General features: G+C 39.9%; 3 protein-coding genes across 3 annotated transcripts; all 3 read left to right on the top strand.

The window, feature by feature from the left end:
• Positions 1 to 390: 390 nt before the first annotated feature.
• On the top strand, positions 391 to 5,029 carry LOC131322539 (receptor protein kinase-like protein ZAR1). The gene is made up of 2 exons (XM_058353896.1): positions 391 to 1,827; positions 4,239 to 5,029. The coding sequence occupies exons 1-2, from the start codon at positions 441 to 443 to the stop codon at positions 4,868 to 4,870; spliced, it is 2,019 nt and encodes a 672-aa protein (XP_058209879.1). The 5' UTR covers positions 391 to 440; the 3' UTR covers positions 4,871 to 5,029.
• Positions 5,030 to 5,913: 884 nt separating this feature from the next.
• On the top strand, positions 5,914 to 9,229 carry LOC131322538 (ras-related protein RABA4d). The gene is made up of 2 exons (XM_058353894.1): positions 5,914 to 6,487; positions 8,551 to 9,229. The coding sequence occupies exons 1-2, from the start codon at positions 6,261 to 6,263 to the stop codon at positions 8,990 to 8,992; spliced, it is 669 nt and encodes a 222-aa protein (XP_058209877.1). The 5' UTR covers positions 5,914 to 6,260; the 3' UTR covers positions 8,993 to 9,229.
• Positions 9,230 to 10,709: 1,480 nt separating this feature from the next.
• On the top strand, positions 10,710 to 14,452 carry LOC131322537 (protein POLYCHOME). The gene is made up of 3 exons (XM_058353893.1): positions 10,710 to 10,827; positions 10,950 to 11,368; positions 13,641 to 14,452. The coding sequence occupies exons 2-3, from the start codon at positions 10,958 to 10,960 to the stop codon at positions 14,028 to 14,030; spliced, it is 801 nt and encodes a 266-aa protein (XP_058209876.1). The 5' UTR covers positions 10,710 to 10,827; positions 10,950 to 10,957; the 3' UTR covers positions 14,031 to 14,452.
• Positions 14,453 to 20,526: the final 6,074 nt, after the last annotated feature.

The following is a 20,526-nucleotide window of genomic DNA, read 5'->3' as shown; positions in this document are numbered from 1 at the left end:
TAAAAAATCAACAAAATAGTACCGTAGAGAGAGAGGGACTTAAATGGTGGAGAAATATGAGAATATAGAGTGAGGCTTAAACAGTAGAGAGATCTGAGAATATTAGAATTGAACGTGGGTCAGGACTGACAATTGAGAAAACTGATCAGTGAAAATTATAGTAGGAAGTAGCAGATTCATTTAGGAAAATAACTTACGGAAAATTTAAGAATAAATCATTTTCATCTAACTAATGGAAAATATTTTACACAGCCAAACACAAAAAAAATAGGTAAAATATTTTACCGAAAAAGATTTTACGTAAATTAAATTCATTAGACAAGGGGAAAAAAAAAAAAAAAACTATGGGGGTATATAGATCAAGGGAAAATTCAAACTGCAATCAGCCACGTTCCTCCGCCACCTCGAAATCACCCCCACCCCCTGTTCGAACTACTACTATGCTTCTACTTCCTCCTCCCTCTCCACTTCTTCTCACTCCACCCCCCCTTCTCTTCTTCCCTCATCTCTCTCTCTCTCTCTCTCTCTGTGCAACTCCTCGTTGCATCGACTCATTCACAATGACGATTTCCTCCCTTACAAACTCCATTGCCATTAGCATCATTTCCTCACTCCTCCTCTTCACTTCTCTCTCCTCCTCCTCCCTCTCCCCCGACGGCCTCTCCCTCCTCGCCCTCAAATCCGCCATCTCCTCCGACCCCACCCACGCCCTCACCTCCTGGTCCTCCACCGACCCCACCCCCTGCCACTGGACCGGAATCACCTGCGACCACACCACCCAACTCGTCACCTCCATCTCCCTCCCCAACAAAGCCCTCTCCGGCTACCTCCCCTCCGAACTCGCCTCATTGCTCTCTCTCCGCCGCCTCTCTCTCTCTAACAACTCTCTCTCCGGACCCATCCCCACCCAAATCTCATCACTGCAAAAACTAACCCACTTGGACCTATCCTCCAATCTCCTCAGTGGGTCTTTACCAGAATGCCTAATCAATCTCACCCACCTCGCCGGAACGCTAAATTTATCCTACAACAGATTCTCTGGCGAGGTCCCGCCGGCCTACGGCAGGTTCCCGGTGGCGCTCAGCTTGGATCTCCAGCACAATAACCTCACCGGAAAAATACCCCAGGTGGGGTCATTATTAAACCAGGGCCCCACCGCGTTCTCCGGAAACCCGAACTTGTGCGGGTTTCCGTTGAACTCGCTGTGTCCTGATCCGGAGGCTCAAAACCCTAATAACCCTAATAGGGTTTTCTCAAACCCCGAAAACCCTAGAAACCCTGGTGTGGGTTTTGTGAGTAATGGAGGGAGGAAAAATGGGTCGGTGATAGTTTCGGTTGTATCGGGCATTGCGGTGGTTATCGGGGTGGTTTTCGTATCGGCATTGGTGTTTCGGAGGAAATGGAGGAGGTCCGAGGAGGGTAGAATGGGAAGGTTGGAGAAGTTGGATAAGGAGGTGGAGGTGGAGGTGGAGGTGAGCGAGGAGGGGCAGAAGGGTAAATTTGTTGTGGTGGATGAAGGGTTTGGTTTGGAATTGGAGGATTTGTTGAGGGCATCGGCGTATGTAGTGGGAAAGAGCAGGAGTGGGATTGTGTATAGGGTGGTGGCGGGGAGGGGATCGGGCGGAGCGGGTGCGATGGTTGCGGTGAGGCGCTTGAGCGAGGCAGATGCCACGTGGCGGTTTAAGGAGTTCGAGGCCGAGGTGGAGGCTATCGGGAGGGTTCAGCATCCGAACATAGTGCGGTTGAGAGCGTATTATTATGCTAGTGATGAGAAACTGCTGGTTTCTGAGTTCATTCGCAACGGAAGCTTGTACACCGCTTTGCACGGTATAGATCCTGATATTGATGTTTGTGTTTGATAGCGTGACTAGCTCTGATTGAATTGATTGTTTTGTATGGGTGCAAATTTCCTTGAATTGTATCGTACTTGCAAATCATAGGCTTATCACTTTGGAGCATCAACTATGAAGTTTGTTGCAGGTGGAGTGGTAGCCTTGGGCACCTTGTACTGCATTAGGCAAGAGTTTTAAACCTCACCCACCCCATCCGTAGAGTATATTTTATTTCTTGCCTTGCACACACACACGCACAAAAAAACTTCATAGATTGTTGATATACCAGCAAATTGTGTAGGCACGTGACAATAGAAAAATTGACCACCACGCGTTAATCCATCTCTGACTCCCCCAAGAGTCTGTCTTCACATAGTTAGCTATTTCACATTGTTCCCTTGATTAATTGAACTTTGAGTATGCTATTGTTCGCAACATGAAGCATTGCACAAACACGCGGGGGAACCGTTACTATTTGCACTACTATACTTTCAGAAGGCATCAAGCATTAGGAAAATTTCTTTTGCAGCAAAGACTACCATGTTAATCATTAATTTGCTTGGTTGATTATGTTGTTGGACGGTAGAAGGACAAATCCATAGGGATGTTTAGCTTGGGCATGAAAGGAGCTCTTCTCTTGGTGAAGCATAAGGAAATTTCCTTTCACATCACTCACTTCAGTCGCACACTTCTATGTCATAGGAAAGCCTTTATCACTTAGATGATCTTAGGAGTTTCTTCTTGGTGAAGCATAAGGAAATTTCCTTTTGCATCACTCACGTCAGTCGCACACTTCTATGTCATAGGAAAGCCTTTATCACTTAGATGATCTTAGGAGTTTCCACTAAACACTAGTTTTTGACCATGTTTGGACAATTCAAACCTCTTGCGAGGTTGAAGTTGGGGGGTTGGAAAATCAGGCGGGATTAACCAAACACTCAAGTTTATATCTCCTACCACCCTTAGAATGGGTAGTTCAGGACTTCTACTTTGTGAGTCCCGATCGAGTCAATGTTTACGCGATTGGTTTTTTAGGCTCAACTTCATGAATAGTTATTTGTTTATGAATTGCGTCTAGAGATCAATTGGCTGCAAACACTGAGTTGATTTTAGGGAGCCAACTAGCCAAGGCTACAAGATTGGTTATTTGTGATTAATTGTAGTAAATGAAGTTGTTCACATCACTTTCCAATTTGTACAACTCATTGTAGGATGTTCTTAACTACTGTTTTACAGGAAGTTGTAGAAACCAATTCCTCACACCCTTTGAATTTTGATTATGAGAGACAAACTCCATAATTTTAAATTTTGTCTTCTTCATATCATGTTTCAATAGTCTTCCTTAAAGTAAAGTTTTTACCAATTAAATTCTTGTCATTACGCATCCTTCATGTTTACACAATATATATTTACAGACAACAGGAGTGCCATTCCATTGAGAGGATTGTATGGTCCCTCACTAATTTCTTCGCTCAGGTTGTTTCTACAATTACTGTCTTTGTTGGTTACGGGTACGATTGACCATATGCACAAAATACTTTTTCAAACCAACGTCCTATCTTAGTTTTCGTTGTGCAGTGTTGATATACAGTTTGTGTATCTGGCTCTACTCGTTGATTGTGGACCACTTGACTGCAACTACTTCAGTGTTTTTTCCTTTATGTCTTTAAGAACTCAATAAATAGTAAGACCCGGTACACTGTTGGCATTTTTTATTTGTTTCCTTCCTCCCCCCTCCGAGATCTAAGCTTTTTATGCATAATGTCTCTTGTCATTTCACTGGAGGAGATGTCTGCTTATTACTTCCAAAATTCGTATTGATTATTATTGTTTTGTGCTACTGTCCACTGCTATTGCTTACTCCTTGGTACATTAAAGTGGAAATGATGAATGGTCCCCAGTGTGACAACTAACAAAGTCACAGGTCTTGAATTGTACTGTGAAGGTTTATTTTGAATGAGATGTGTAACAAGAAAAATGGACCACGAGCACCTCAATCATAATATCGTATAGTCTGAAGCTGTTTATTGGTTTGGCGTTTTCATTATTTGCATGCTCTTTGTTTTCACGTTTTTGAGTGTTACTTCTGGTTTTAGTAACACGGTGCAAGATTATGTCTAAATCGTAGGTGACCTACGTTTGTCAGTGCAAGCTACTTGAATAGGCCTTGTTTTATTATTTTTCTTTTTCCCTTCCGTTTTTGGTCAGGGTTGCCGGGTTGGGGTGTCGAAAGCTACTGTTATATGTTTCAGTTTCTTTTAATGTACACATGGGTTTCATTGCTAACATGGAGGTGTTGTTCATTCTTGCATCCAAATAATCTGGCAGTGGCATTCTTGTAGTTCAAAGTTCAAACATAACATCTTGTGGCAGTGTCTCATGTCTTGGTTGTTCCGTTCTCTACAGGAGGACCAGCAGAACCGTCGCCACCGTTATCCTGGGCAGCAAGGTTGAAGATTGCCCAAGGCATTGCTAGGGGTCTTACGCATATTCATGAATGCAGTCCTCGGAAGCACGTACACAGTAACATAAAGTCCTCAAAAATCCTTCTCGACGACGACCTTCATCCTTACATTTCTGGTTTCGGACTCGCACGACTTGTTCAGGGCAACTCAAAATCCACCAATCCAGCACTTAAAAAGCACAACTTGAACCAAATTACATTGAGCCCCAAAAGTATACCCTCTTCATCCATCATATACACGGCACCCGAGGTTCGAGTTTTGGGAAGCAAGTTCACACAGAAATCCGACGTGTACTCGTTCGGAATCGTGCTTTTGGAGATTTTAACCGGTCGTTCTCCGGAGTTGGGCCTGGAAAATGATGGGAAGGGGCTAGAGAGCCTTGTGCGGAGGGCGTTTCGGGAGGAAAAACCATTATCTGAAATTATAGACTCGACACTTGTACACGAGGTTCATGCAAAGAAACAAGTCGTTGCTGCGTTTCATGTCGCGCTCAACTGCACGGAACCGGATCCGGAGGTCCGGCCTAGGATGCGGACTGTTTGTGATAGCCTCGATCGCATCAAATCACAATGAGAGAGAAGAATGTTAGGACAAGAAATTGTTGTAAAGTTATGTTTGCTTATGGTAAGTCAGTAGTGATGTTGGAGTTGTTTTTGTTCCTCGATCTTCCTCGGACGTTGGGTGGTTGTAATGTGGATCTTCATTTGGAAAATCCATTGTCATTTTGTCTCATTTGGAAAATCCATTGTTGTTTTTGGATGTGGGGAGACTGGGGATATGTTTGGACAATTGTAATTTCTAAGCCAAAAACAAATGCTAATAAGTTAATGGGATAAAGGACTACACTTTATCAAATTGAACAAACAATATATGGGACAGAGGGTTACTATGTAACCAATATAGATATCAAATATACGATCGTGATTTGATAATGATTACACTTTGCAAACCTTTACTTTTCAAAACTGCCCTCCACCCAAATCTTGCACTTGTCACACCAAATCAAGAAGGGTAAAAGGGTATTTTCACAAGACATTGTCACTGAAGTTATCAAAATGGACAAATAATTTGGGACATTGCAAAGTCAAAAAGTGAACGAATAAAATGGAATGAAGGAAGTAATACATCTATTCTTTCCACTCTCCCTCTCAAATCTTAATCAATTATATTATTATTATACACACTTACACACAAAATTACACTAACTTTCTAGCATAAGAAATGGAGCCCACACACCTAGTATGAGCGTCTAGACCCCATATTTGATGTAGGAGAGTTTGTGTAATTGTGCGTATAAGTGTGTTTGGTTAGAGAATTATTGTTCCTAATTTCACAAATGTTAAAAAAATATTGAGAGACAATGAGGTACATGTAAACTTAGCGTAGAATTCCCTCAAACTTGAACAACATCGACAAGGTACCACCACCACGTGATGGAGACACCCTTATGGTCAAAGTCATATGAGCGAACGGCTCAGATCCTCCCCTTTTAGTTGTCAAATTCCATTACCCCTCAATTCATTTGTACCGAAACTATGCTAAGCATTGATGCACCTGAATTTTCCCCTAACACCACCAAAAACCGTTAATGGGGCCCGCACTGGTCGTTGGTTCTTCCCATTCTCTCTCTCTCTCTCTCTCTCTCTCTCTCTCAAAACTCATCTGTGCAGCACCATGCCCGGAATTCTCTCCCTCTGATCTCCCTTCACAAACCCTAAACCTAGATATCTGATTTCGCCGTACGTCTCAAACCTTTCTTCGAGGATTCCTATGTTAATTGATTCTCCTAGAAAAAATCTAATCTCTGTACCAAAGATTCAATTTTCTTCTCATGATTCATTTAATAAGAGGATCTTCGCTATTTCTGACTCACAAAATTGGGTAGACATAACCCAAAAAAATTGCATGTTCAAATCAGGGATTTGAATACATCACTTGATTTTTGGGGCGGTAATTTGGAATAATGTCTAATTTGTATGGAGATTTTAACCAGAAGATTGATTACGTATTCAAGGTGGTATTGATTGGAGACTCGGCGGTTGGGAAATCGCAGCTTTTGGCGCGGTTCGCCAGGAATGAATTCAGTTTGGATTCGAAAGCCACGATTGGGGTGGAATTCCAGACTAAAACACTTAATATTGATCACAAGACGGTGAAGGCCCAGATTTGGGACACTGCTGGCCAAGAGAGGTACTTATTAATCCTTATTGCTTCATATTTTGGTATTATCTCATATGCTGTAAATGTATTGGAGCTTGTATCATCCCCGATGTGCTATTAGTTTTAATAATTAGCAGTGTTTGAATTAGTGTCTAAGAGCCTGTTTGATTCGGCAGATTAGACATGAGATTGAACTACATTTCCCACTAGATCTCATTTGTGGCATTACATGCAAACTATTGGTGGAAGAGTTAGAACAAGTCCTCCTGTCGGTGTCAAATTGCCAATGGCATTTTCGAAAGCCGTTTTTTGGCTGGCTACGGTGTGATTTTCTCATACAATGACAGGATTGTCTCACCAGCGCAACGTCATTTTGGTAGAACCACCTTTCTTCCCCCTTTGCAACCACATTTCCCTTGCTTTGAAGGTTATGTGACAAGTTTGGCAACTGCCAAATTTGGCACCAAGAATGGCCATTTCAAAGTTTGGCATTGAACTTGGCACAAGAGCGGTGAGGGTTTTGCCATTGATGCCAAATTTTGGCACAAGGGTCAACTTGCTCTTATGTACCCACTCAACAACTAATCCCACTAAACACGGACCGTCTTTAATAAGAGGATAAATTGGTGATTTGTTAGTGATGTCCTTCAAGCAAGAGGAACATCTATGCGTCTTAGAACTAGTGTTGGTCCTGTTGGATGTTCATTCCGTTTCAAATAGTTTCCTCCGTCCCTGTCTTTTCCCATGGTTCTATTATGGGTTGTTCCTGTTCTGAAATTACCATGCATTGTGAGCTGAGGGAATATGGTTCAACTACACAGAAGTCTGATTGCTGATATGCTACCACATTACCCTCTATGGAGTCTTATCTATGGGAAATATAGTATTGGCTCCGAAACTTGTTTTTGCTACAAGTGATACGGGATAATAGCTTACTTAGTTACTTGATGTTATTGGTGACTATTGCACTGATGTAATTGTCAACTGCACGAATCATGATCCCACAAAGTTGGGACTCCATACATGCTTTGGCTAGGACAAATGATTTACATGTATGACGGGTGATAGCAATCTAATACTGGGGAAGAAAAATAAGTAACTCTTGCATTTTGGATTTGGAATATCTATACTAGTTGTTGGAGTTCACTCTTTGCAATTATCGGGATCACAAAGACAGGTTTTGATGTTGCTTTCTTCAGCTTAAGGGAAACAATATCCTGTACTTGAACAAGTGAGTTTGAGCACATCAGCTATTTTTTTCACACTGGTCTAGTAAGGAAAGAACTCTGTGAGGCACTGATTAATAACCATTGACGTAGAATCCTTAAATAAACCAGGGTTTTATGGATGTCTTGGAGCACGAATATCCATAATTTGTCTTCTCGAAACTTCAACAATGCGGATTGGATATCATTCACTTTTTTATGCCACGTTCGATGCACATATAGAAAATATGCAAATGCAGACTGGTCTTTTGTGTTTTTCCTACCTCTGGGATGCTAGCATATACAAAGCTGAGCCGTTTCCTTTTAAATGCAATTCGGAAGACATTTATCTTGATCAATTTCATGTTTCAATTCGGAGAAACCCCATGTTTCCTCCTTCAACAATCATTTTGTGTCGAGAAGGCTAATTTTCCAGAACGAGATTAGATGTGTTGGTGGACCTCATCTTCATTCGGAGAGGTTAAATCTGAGCAATGAAGTAGGCTAGAACTTGTTCAATGCAACTAATCAAGCTGGTAATAATAGAGATCGTCTGAATCCACCTGTTTGGTGTAGGGCATATCAAGTTAATAGAAACCTAGCTATTGGATTTTGATGTACTTGGTTGTGGATATTTTTGGGAGACTGAAAAATATCACTGTTTTTTTATCTGCCTCTCTGGCACAAGGGATTTGACGATTTGGTAAGTAGACAACGTCATATGTTATTGAAACTGACTGTATTTCCTCCCTGAGCAAGGCAAAATTCCCGATAATCATGATCGCAAACTCAAAAAGTTGCGAATTTTAAATATATTTTTATGGGTAATTCCTTGCTATTGTTAATTGTTTTCAGGGCTTCTTAACGCTTCATGTTTGTTGCTCTCAGGTACAGAGCGGTGACAAGTGCATACTACCGCGGAGCAGTTGGTGCAATGTTAGTCTACGACATGACAAAGCGCCAGTCGTTTGATCACATGGCAAGGTGGCTAGAGGAACTAAGGGGGCATGCCGACAAGAACATCGTCATCATGCTTATTGGTAACAAGTGCGATTTAGGGAGCCTTAGAGCGGTGCCAACTGAAGATGCACAAGAATTCGCTGAGAGAGAGAATCTATGCTTCATGGAGACATCAGCTCTCGAGTCCACCAACGTTGAGAGCGCGTTTTTGACTGTCTTGACGGAAATTTACCGCATCATAAGCAAGAAATCCCTCATTGCCAACGACGGATCGGACTTCGGGAAGACCTCGTCGCTCAAGGGAACCAGGATTGTGGTTCCTGGCCAAGATTCTGGTGGGAAAAGTGGTGGTTGTTGCTTCTCATCCTAATCCATTTTTTTTTTCTTTTTTCGCCTTTCGCATTGTTTTGTTCGTTATTTATTTATTTATTATTCCCACTTGAAATGTGGTGTTCATTTAGGAAACATTTGATTTTGAAGAAAGAGTGATATTGTAGAAAGAGAGTGGATGAAATGTGCACTGGTATTTTTACTTGTTCATTGGCATATTATCAAGTAAAGAGATTACTTGAATTTCGATGAATGAAACCTACCAATTACCAGTCTGCTTTCGAATGGGCAAATTACTCTCACTTTTAGGTGAGATTACTACTAAATTGTTGTTTAAAATATCAATTAATCTATAATCACAAATAGCGGATCAAAAAAAAAAAAAAATCTATTATCACAAATATACTTGCATGTACAAACATACAAACTCATTCACATTGGGTGTGGGCCCACACACACCGCACACAAAATCTATTGTTTTGCATTACCAATGTACTCTACACGGGTGATCAACTCATCGGACGTACCTCGTTTAGTTTTCTGGAATAACAGTTCTCTATGAATTACCTTAATCAGATAATCCCTGGATCCTCCACTCCCAGTCTCCCACTAAAAAAACGAAAAAACGGTTACCTATATATTACCCCTGTTCACATAATTATTCATTGAGATGCTCTGCGCTTGCTCTCATGAATTGTACTAATTCAAAATGTTTTTAAAAGACAATTTTACGTACACATATTAGTATATGGCTTTGGGTACTTGACGATGAGTACTACTATTGGTACCGATGGTACCGTAGAGAAAATGCACCGACGGCCACCGGACGGCCGATCTGAGCCGTCCAAAAATTTTAAAAAACAAAACCGAGTGGGTCCTTGCGAGAATCAATGGCATCCGAGATGTGTAGGGTGCTTGATCTGATAACTCATTTTTCATGTATATACACGTATATACATATATAGACGAAAAAGGGGTACTCAAATCAAGCATCCTACACACCTTGGATGCCGTTGATTTCCGCAATGGCCCACTCGGTTTTATTTTTTAAAATTTTTGGACCGCTCGGATCGGCCGTCTGGTGGCCGGAGACGACAGTCTGGTGGCTGTCGGTGCATTTTCCCTACGGTACCATCGGTACCAATATCATTTTCGCTTGAGGATACCCATCCTAATCTGGGCTGCTTTAATGGTGTTTTGGCTAATTATTTTTTTATCCTTATTAAAAACAAAATCACATTTATTAGTTTTGCATTGATTTTTTATGGATTATTGATTCGTCTCGATAAGAGAAATATAAAAATATATAAATTATGATCAAAATCTTAAGAAAGTTCACTAAAGACAGAAATAATCCAAACAAACAAATTTTTTCGATTATTTTTGTCCTTATTCAAAAAATTTAATTTGGTTAATAAATTTTACTTTTAAGATTCATCCCGTTGAAATGAACTAATAATCTAAAAAAAAAAATTCACTCAAAATCAAAAGACACGACTATTATTATTTTTTGAATAAGTAGAACAAAACAATCCGACTTAAGATAGATCGAGCAATCAATTGGGCTCAAACACAAGCCCAACCACTTCCCAATAGCCGAAGCGAGTCTGAACTGAACCGGACGGGACCGGACCCAGCTAAGCAACGAACTCAAAATTTGAAATTCAAATCACACACACACGTGCCCTCTTTCTTTCGTTTTTGAATTTTCAGTTTCGATAAGTACCGCCCAAACTCCATTTTGAAAATTTTGCCATTTCGCCTCTCTCTCTCTCTCTCTTCTTCACCTCCCATTTTTAGGGCCCTCCCATTTTCATCTTCTTCATCGTCCGACGAAGCTGACAAAACCCCCTAAGCTCCCCCCACATTTTCAAGGTAACAGATTCTAAACCCCATTCTCTTCTTCTTCATTTTGTCTTTCTTGATTCATCGAGAAAACAGAAACCCTGAGAATGAAACCCATCTGACAAAACTTATTTGCTTTTTGTTTGTAACAGTTGATACAATGCCTGAGTCAAGAGACAGGTTATCGAGGCCGGATGACGTTAGGGCGGCGTTCGCCCGTCGAAGGCAATCGATTGGCGGCATATCTATCCTACTTGATGAGGAACAAGAAGTGGGTGCGACAGGAACGACTCCGTTCCGGTGGGGAGCGACGGCGATGACGGGCACGCGCGGACCGACGGGAGCGGCTGCTACGAGGGGCGGCAGCGGCGGTGTCGGGAGGGGTATTTTGGGAACGCCAAGAAGCAATAACAGAAATAGGCTCGGCCGGAATCTGCACAGGTCGCCGGTGGTTGGTCGGGAAAATATGGGGTCGAGGAGTTTCCGGCGAGGCCGAGGGCGTTCCACGAATAGTGTGTTACCTTCTTGGTACCCTAGAACGCCTCTTCGTGACATTACTGCTGTCGTGCGGGTAAACGATTCTCAAAAACCCTCTTTACTGCATTTGATTGGGTCGGGTCGGGTTGCATTGTATACGTGGAATCTTGATTAGGGCTTTATTTGCTTAAGAAATGGTGGGTTTCGTAGCATTGTTATTATCTTTGTGAACGTGTTTAATTTAGTCTGAAAATGTTTGATTTCATTAGGGTTTTGTCTTATTTTTGAATAAGAAACGGAGGGTTTCGTCTAAGGGTTTTGTGTTTATGTGTTTTATTTTTCGTTGAAAAAAGCTTGCATAGGTTAAAGAAGATTTAGTTTCTGTTGGAAATGATTCATGGAGATAATTATATATGTGCTTCTTTAGTTTCATTTAGGTGGTTCTTGGATACAATTGGAGATCACAGTGTTGATCAGTTTAAGTATTGTGCTTAAAAGCGCCTATTTTAAATCTTGGTACACTTAGTTCAAAACTATGTCACCATGGCTTGGTTGAATAATCAGGTTGATGTTGATCATTTACTCTTTTAGTTTTATTCACTAAATGGAATTGATTATCAGAATTGGCATATGTTAGAAAGGGTACATAGTCATCCAAGATTCAAGTCAGTTAGAATTTGCCTAAGAATTGAGCAATTGTAGTTCTTGTTATTTGTTTTCATAGAGAAATATGATAGGAAATGATTCTCTCCCATGATTGCAATTTGCAAGAATTTGCCCAAGTATTGAGCAATTTTAGTTCTGGAATGATCTGCTGCTTATATTTGGAGAAAATGGCGGGCAGCAAATTGTTAGTCTTCTCTCTTTAGTTCTTGTTTTGTTTCTACCATTTTGCTTTGTTGTTTTGTGTCTGGGTTCTTCTGCGACCCGTAAGGCGAAATCACAAATTCGGTGTGTTCATGATTTTGTGTTGCATCTAGTTAAATTTTGAACCATGGTCTTGGATGTTGTTCATTTGCATTCAATTTTTAGGCTAGACCACACGCGATTGCATTTGTTTCCACTCATACATGTCCATTTCCAGCTATTAAAATGTCCAGTTATATTGGGTAGCAGTGGAACTCCGGTTGGAATTGTAGCTTTCCCCATTTAATGAGTCTCCTAACTGCTTTTCAGTTCAATAATGGAACAGAAAGATATTTTAGTTGAATACCAAAATTTTAAGATTGCTCCTGGTTCACTTCTGTAATCTGGTGTATCACATATTCCTGGATCTTTTGTCATTATGCCTCAGTGATCAATTTTCCACACCTGAATTTTATACTGGTCTTCTGCTTCATTTGATGATAACATTGAACAACCACCATTTAGATAACGAAGTTTCGATCTTAGTTTCTTTAATTTATTTCTGTCCATCTGTGGTAGTATCCCTCTGCAAGAAGCCATGTTGTGTTTGTACCAGTGACCTGGTTTCAAAGCCTGCTTATTGTCTCCCTATGTAGCTCAGACACGAACATAGTAGGGGGACACAACAATCCTAAAAAAATGGAGATACAGACCATCAATTTTTTGCTACAAATACTCTTAGGTTTGCAAACCTATATTGTAACCTATAAATGTTTAGCTTAGGACTCCTATCGAATGCATTATGGACTGATGATGTATGCTGATACCCAGATATATTTTATATTACACTTGTAATCCAATACTTTTGATTCTTGAAGTTATACATATTTTATGCCCGGAAAGCTTACGAATTATAAAAATCACTCTGCTGCATCCCCATATGTATCATGTAAAAAAAATTAGAATTTAATGGACATGTCACCATGCATGTCCCCATGTGTCCCCGGCGTGACGTGGTCCCTGGAGGGATCCTGCAAGGAGTTTCTGACACTGATATGACGATTTGTAGAAGTGTCTGTGCTTCATGTTTGGCTGCTGAAGGGATCCTAGCTCTCTGCATCCGTGGTTGTCGCTCAAATGTTGCCCAGAATTTATACCATCTCCCTGGGCTTTGACACTAAAACCAGGCCTTGTCAACTCTCTTACTGTATCAGGAGATGGTTTTTTGGTTGCCTTTGCCTCTTTGGATCTGCTTTATAGGTATCTCTCTTGCTTTGGCTGAGGGCCGTAAATTGTAATGTTGGCATTGGTTGATTTTCATAAAAATACCCTTCCTTGCGATCTAGGCATGGGTAGAGGGAATTCTGTTAGCAAATATAGCCTTAGCCAAGTGTAGAAGTTTGGCCATGTTGTGGAATAGGAGTCGAATGGTCTCAGTTCTGGCACCATTTTGTTCTCTGTTATTTCATTTCAAAGTTCATCGTCTTGATGCATCTATTCTGGAATGGATTACTCTATAGGCCATTGAAAGAAGAAGAGCTAGCTTGAGGGAAAGCGAAGGCCCACAAATTGATAGTCCAATACCCCAGGACCAGAATGTTCTTGTTCCTTCTGAACCTGCATCAGGTGCTCAACTTGAGCACGATCTTTCTATGATCACTCCAAATCCTACAGTTGGAATAAAGAAGGCTTATCCGCCATCTGTTGGAAAAGTGCCAAAGATATTGCTCAATATCACCAACCAGAAAGCTGGAGAACCAGATTGCCTCACGCCCCAGAAGAAGCTTCTGAATTCAATCGACACGGTTGAGAAAGAGGTGATGGAAGAATTGCGGAAGCTGAAAGGCACTCCCAGTGCTAAGAAAGCGGAAAGGCAGAATAGAGTACGTACTCTGATGTCAATGCGTTGATTGAACAATCTCTTGTGCTGGTCCTTTGTTCGCTCGAACAATGGAAGACTGAGGATTTTAGGAGAAAAGGAGGAGACACCTGACCTGTGTGGTAAGATTGATCATCTTCTGATGATTTTTCGGGCTATCTAATTTGAACTAGTATATAACTCTATATACTCTATATAACCGCTAGCTGAAGGTCTTAGTTAGGATCAGTAGGCAATTTTGCTTGTAATATCTTCTACTGAAGATTGTGTAGGGTAGAAGCATGTCGGTTTCTTCGTGTGTACGACTAGTAGGCATTGGTTTGGGCTGATGTAGATAAAATGCCGTGTCTGTTTCATCACTTCTGCTTCTTCTTTGGGCAATGTAAGATTACTACTACTGAATAGTACTAATAAGTACCCATTTAAATGAAAGCATTCTATATTACCGTATTATATGATTGGCTATTTGTAATAGCATTTCTCTATGGATTTGGAGTTTGAATATTGAAATGTTGTTGCTGTAATGTAAAGGGAGATACTAGGGTATTTCTTTTTTTTGTTCATGCACAGCTACCTCACCTTTGTTTTATCAGTATTCAGTTCCATCAAGAAATACAAGTGAAATTTTTTCAAGTTCTTAAGCCTTTAAGGTAGTTTCAAAACGAGGCTTTGATCGAGCTGTGCGTAAGTTTGTTACGTAATCTTCTCTTTTTCATATGGATGTCTCATTACCTGAGGAAAATAGCCACTACAAAGCTATGAGATTTTGTAAAGTTGTAAACCTATACGACGATCTCTCCCACAAATCCGAGTTGTGTTTTTCTTGCTAATTCATTTTGTTCTACAAAATTTGCCTCGATGCATTTATCACTTATATGATTTATGCAATTTTCTATTTTATTTTATCTGAAACTCTTCACGAGTTTAAACCTATATGGACATGACAATCATTAGTATGCAAAGTAAAGTACATATAGGTATGTATTTTTGAGCAAAATTTTCTTTCTAATCAATCAACCCTAAAGATTGAAAAGGAAAATTTGGAATACGATATAAAAATATATTTTCTTATTTGATTGGTTTTTTTGTTACCAATACTCTCTGTGACAAACATTCTGCTAATTATGGATACATCATCACAATCCCAAAAGCCTATGACTATTTCTTAAACTAGAGTCTTTTTGTCAATAGATCCGATATTTAAAAGATTTGCATAATGTAGTTTTTTTTTTGGCTATTCAGAATTGATCCTTGCAACCTTAGACCGCGTGACTGCATCATAAACCCTACCTTCCTCTCACACCTATTTTGCACAAGCTTTCGTTTGCAGGGAGGGGGCCCCAAACGAATGCTTTTATTAGTTTTTTTTTTTTTTTTAATCATGAATGCTTTGAAATAGAAACTTATGCATCACATGGGTTTATTATATATAGCTATGTTTTACCCACGAGGTAACATTTGGGTTAATTAATAGATAACGTGCATCACATGGGTATCACTTCTAGAAAAGAAAGTGAGGGTAATCTCAAGTGAAATTAATTTGGGATAGCAATTTGCTATGCCTTGTTTGTGTCCCCACCGTGATCTAAGCGTGTATTCTTCGATCCGATAAAGAAATTTGGGTGAAAGATGATTCATTTCTTTGAATTCTTAACACTCACCACTCATCAATGTTTTGTTTTCTTGTCAAAACCCTCTCAAAATATAACAAAGTGAGGGTTTACGAAAAATTGTAGGAGCAAAATTTGAAATTTTAGCTTTTAAAAAGCTGTTAGCGAGTTTGTCAAATTGTTATCACCAGATTTTGGAAATCTATTGATCCCTAGAAGCTGGAATAGGAAATAAAATATGGGTTTTAGAAAAGCTGGTTTTGAGGTGCTTTTCGGATCAAATTGTAGTTCTAAATGTACTATGGAAGTTGATTTTCAGTTTTTTTTTTTTCCTGAAAAACAATACTCCTATAAACTATTAACTCTTAGTCCCAGAGCTATAAACATGTTTATGTACTTGTAATATTATTCAAATCTAGAACCTGTAGTTTAATTTGAAATTAATATCTACACCTATCACAAACACGCTCTTAAGTTCCTGTAAAAATTGTCCTAAAAAAATTATGTTCTTATTTTCGACTTCAAGGTGGTCGGTCGGTCAAGTGATCACCCTCCATTATATATGGGTTAATTTCACCAACATCTGTTGAGATTACAGACGAATGCGAGCATCACTCCTAAGATTTCTGAAATGTAACTAATCTCTTATTTCCACGAAGTAGAGAAAGAGAATCTACACCAACTTTGCCCAACTCCTACGCTTTTCTTCCCCTCTGACCAAGTTCTAGTTACGAAAAAAATGAATCGTTCAAATTTTTACCATTCATTTTTGTCATCTCGTTGATAAAGCTATCGGTGTCCAATCAATTGCCTCATTTTTTTAGAAAGACATTCTTTCATGTGAGAGATCTAAAATAAATAAAGATTGGAGGATTGAAAATTCCTGCAAGAACTTGGTCCTTTTTAAGGACTCCAGATGACAATATGTTATCATATTCAACTTAAAATTGGACGAACAAGAGCATTCGATGGTTTGCAGTTCAACCCATTGTCATTTAGGGTGTCAAAGCCCTAATTTGGCCCTTTTTTTTTTTTTGTTGACAAAATTCAAGTCTACTCATCCATCTATTGGAGCCAAAGCTATTACCATTTCCCTCACATTGTCCAAGCCATTTGATTTGCATTGAAAATGAGGTATAATTAACTAGTTTCGATTGACATAGTGCCCAAGCAACACCAAACCGGTGCAACAATATTGATATTTTTTTAATTTTTGCCACTGTAGTGAGCTAATAATTGACATTTACAAGGTTATTTTGGCACTAACAGGTGGACTTGCTAGATCTAATAAACCATGCAAGTTGGATCCACGCTTTTGATGTAATCGTCGGTTATCATCCGATGCATTTAGCAAATTTAAACCTTATCCAGTTCAAAAGCTTAATAAGTTGTGCAAATGTCCCAACGTTATATTAAGTGACCGACCACCCGTTTCATAACCAAACAATGTGAGATTGTATCTCTTAATTCATGCTAAACTTAAAAAGACTCGTCATTCATGCTAAACTTAAAAAGACTCGTCAGTAAAAGCCTCAAATGATTTCATGTGAGCAAGGACAATTTTGCTCTTGGAAAACAATGAGCCGCGCGCGAACCACACACTTCACAAACAAACAAAATCAAGCCGCGACAACCTCACCATTGCGAAATCCTCGCACCGAAACGACAAGTTTGACATTCCTCAGGACTCTGTTGACTTACAATTTTGACAATGGAAATTAAGTCAGCATGAGTATACATTGTATTGCAGCAAGGACCAAGTTCACAGTCCCAGAATTCAGTGCCTTAATTAGCTGTGTGCCCACACACATTTAATGTGGGTCGCACAGACATGTTCATCGCATCTATAGATGCGACCAAATGCCCAAAAATTGGCTATAAATGGAAGCGCTCCCCCTTGCTAGCTAGCTCCACTGCACTCCGAATCCCAACGCCAAAACCCTGCCACAAAAACACTCCGAAACCCTAAAAAAAAGAAAAATCCTTAAAATAGAAAAAGTTCTGCTAGGATAGAACTATAGTCTAAAGCATTCAGATAGTTTCAAATAGTATAAACATTTGTCGAACACTATTTGAGATTATACAGGCTCCGTTTGTTAGGACGTAAATGTTTTTGGGTAAAATTGTTCAACTTAATTTTAGCCCAGCATAGAGTAGCAAACAGTAGGCATTAAGGCGTTGCCAACTTTGCTATGCTATATCCGGCCCCGAATATGCATATCTAGATTTTGACTATAAGCATGCACAAACCAAAAGCCTCGAATGTATGGTGTTATTACAAGTAGCATTGCTAACTTTGCTGACACTATCTTGGGCACAAAATATGTATATATTGGACTAGTTCGCGATTGTAAGAATTTCAAAATGTAAAATATGATCAAAGAGAGTAGTCGATCGTATGGCTGAGCCAATGCGTGTCTCTCATATTTTAAATGTTCGAGATTCCGACTATATGTCTGTTAGTGTTTCGACAAAATGTGAAACGATGATGGAGAACAGTCGTATGGCCGAACCAATACATGTCTCTCATATGTTTTCAACATGTTCGAGATCTCGACACTGCGTTTGTGTTAGCATTTCGAAATGTAACTTGTGTGGGAGAGAGAGAGAGGGAGAGAGCCCCTTTGGAGGCCTCCCCCACCACCAGTGGGAGGGAAATTGAAAGTGTGAAATGTGAGAGAATGTGTGATAGTAACTATCCTTTTTTATTTCCCATCACTGGGAAAGTCGTTGAAATCAAGTAGTGGTTTAGCATTATCTTATGATTCAATTATTCATGCGTAGGGTTGTAAAATTGTCCCGGCGCCGTAACCCATTACCCGTAACTATCGAAATCACACTAGCGCCTGATAGATACCGATATGGTACCAAATTTGGAACTATAACCGGCATGTTAGTCTTTGAGGTTCCGGAGTTATAACCTTGCGAATCTAGGCCTCCTGATTTTAATTGTCTATGTTTGGAATAGTTAACTCTTTGTCGTATATTTACCTCGTATCAATGAAATCTCCTAGCATTTGGCAGGAAAAAAAAACCTCCCCAATCTAGATGGAGCTTAAGTGCCGGGGTCCATAGGAAAAATTAACCCCCATATTTTAATCACTGAAGAATAATTTTCCTTGCCTTCTTTTTCTTCAACTTTTTTCTTTTCCTGGTTGGCAACTACAAAATACTAATATTCAATGTATTCATTCATTGTTTTTGGGGGCTAACGTTGAAAGACAAAGGCTAATTAATTAAAGACAGATGTGGGAGAAAAATCTCTCATTTATATATAAACAGTTTGGATCCCATAACGGATCCATTATGGTGCAGTACTCCTCTTTTCCGATCAAATTGCGACAATCCGAGCCGCTCAAAGTGTGCAGAACGTGATTTTAAGGGTACTTAATTAAATCAGCAAAAAAAATGAACGGGAAGGGCTTGATCCGAGCAGTTTTTTACTGAACCGTTCAATAAAAAATTGTTCGGATCAAACCCTTCCCGATTATTTTTTTTACTGATTTCTCACTAGTACCCTTAAAATCACGTTTTGATCACTTTGAGCGGCTCGGATTGTTGCAACTCGATTGGAAAAGGAGAGTCTCACACGGTAGCATCGTGCGAAATCTCTCATTGGATCCGGACCGTATATATAGGGACTCCCAAAGTAGCAAATTTGTTTGACCAAAAAACCATAATTAATTAGTAAACGGGATAGGTCATTCGGTTGAAGCTTACCGCCATCTCTGTCACTTTCCCAGCGGGCTGATTTATTGACCGATCCAGCTTCAAATACTCCCTCCTAATTTGTAGTCACTCTTAGAGACTTTTAACTTTTTGAAAACCACGTGCAGTGATTCCTACAGTTCTATATAATAACGGAACTCAGTTTTTGAATCTTATATACGAGGAATTTTCAAGTGAGGGATCCCTCATTTTGTTAAAATGAAGGACTTTCATTTTTCGATCAAATTTTGAAAATTCGAACCGTTCAATGTGTGCAGAACGTAATTTTAAGGGTCCTCGCGAGAAATCAGCAAAAAAAATGACCGGGAAGGGCGTCATCCAAGCAGTTTTTTTTGAACCGTTCAATGAAAACTGCTCGGATGAAACCTTTCTCGGTCATTTTTTTTGCTGATTTCTTACCGGGACCCTTAAAATCATGTTCTGATCACTTTGAGCGGCTCGGATCATCGAAATTCAATCGAGAAGAGGAGTCCTGCATTTTAATAAAATGAGGGATCCCTCACCGGAACCTAACTCCTTATATACATACTTATAAATTTAGACCCTAGCTTCATTTCTAAATCTTATGGTTAGCAAGTGTTAAGAGTTTCTATAAATTTAGACCGTCCATGTTTTGCTACGTATCAACGGCTAGGATCGATTTCCTAAACACTTACTTATCTAAAAGGAATGATTTTGGACTGATTTTATTTGTTATGGAAGCAGAACTTTAATTGATATGGTAGTTGACACAATCCGTGTTGATTTTATTTGTTATGGAAGTAAAACACACATATGGTAGAACTTTAATTGAGCATTGTGACTTCAGGGCAAACACTAATATATATATGAGTGATGCTACAGGTACCGACTCCCTCGGTACCGAAATCGTAGGGACGGCCATGCCAGGCCGTCTCTGGCCACCGGACGGTCGATCCGAGCCGTTCAAAAATTCTAAAAAAAAAAACGAGGGGGCCTTCGCGGGAATCAACGGCATCCAAGGTGTGTAAGATGCTTGATCCGAGCACCCTTTTTTCGTGTATATATGTATATTCGCGGGAATATACATATATACACGAAAAAAGGGTGCTCGGATCAAGCACCTTACACAACTCGGATGCCGTTGATTCCCGCGCGAGCCCCCTTGTTTTTTTTTTTTAAAATTTTTGGACGGCTCGGATCGGCCGTCCGGTGGCCGGAGACGGCCCG

The sequence above is a fragment of the Rhododendron vialii genome, chromosome 4a (assembly GCF_030253575.1).
Source record: "Rhododendron vialii isolate Sample 1 chromosome 4a, ASM3025357v1".
Taxonomy (NCBI): domain Eukaryota; kingdom Viridiplantae; phylum Streptophyta; class Magnoliopsida; order Ericales; family Ericaceae; genus Rhododendron; species Rhododendron vialii.
This window is presented reverse-complemented; position numbering and strand designations above follow the sequence as displayed.

Bases quoted from the DNA above. Each gene is read 5' to 3' on its own strand.
- LOC131322539 (XM_058353896.1), top strand. From the start codon at position 441: ATGCTTCTACTTCCTCCTCCCTCTCCACTTCTTCTCACTCCACCCCCC. The intron at 1,828-4,238 runs GTATAGATCCTG...CGTTCTCTACAG, and splicing joins CTTGTACACCGCTTTGCACG to GAGGACCAGCAGAACCGTCG.
- LOC131322538 (XM_058353894.1), top strand. From the start codon at position 6,261: ATGTCTAATTTGTATGGAGATTTTAACCAGAAGATTGATTACGTATTC. The intron at 6,488-8,550 runs GTACTTATTAAT...TGTTGCTCTCAG, and splicing joins GACACTGCTGGCCAAGAGAG to GTACAGAGCGGTGACAAGTG.
- LOC131322537 (XM_058353893.1), top strand. From the start codon at position 10,958: ATGCCTGAGTCAAGAGACAGGTTATCGAGGCCGGATGACGTTAGGGCG. The intron at 11,369-13,640 runs GTAAACGATTCT...ATTACTCTATAG, and splicing joins ACATTACTGCTGTCGTGCGG to GCCATTGAAAGAAGAAGAGC.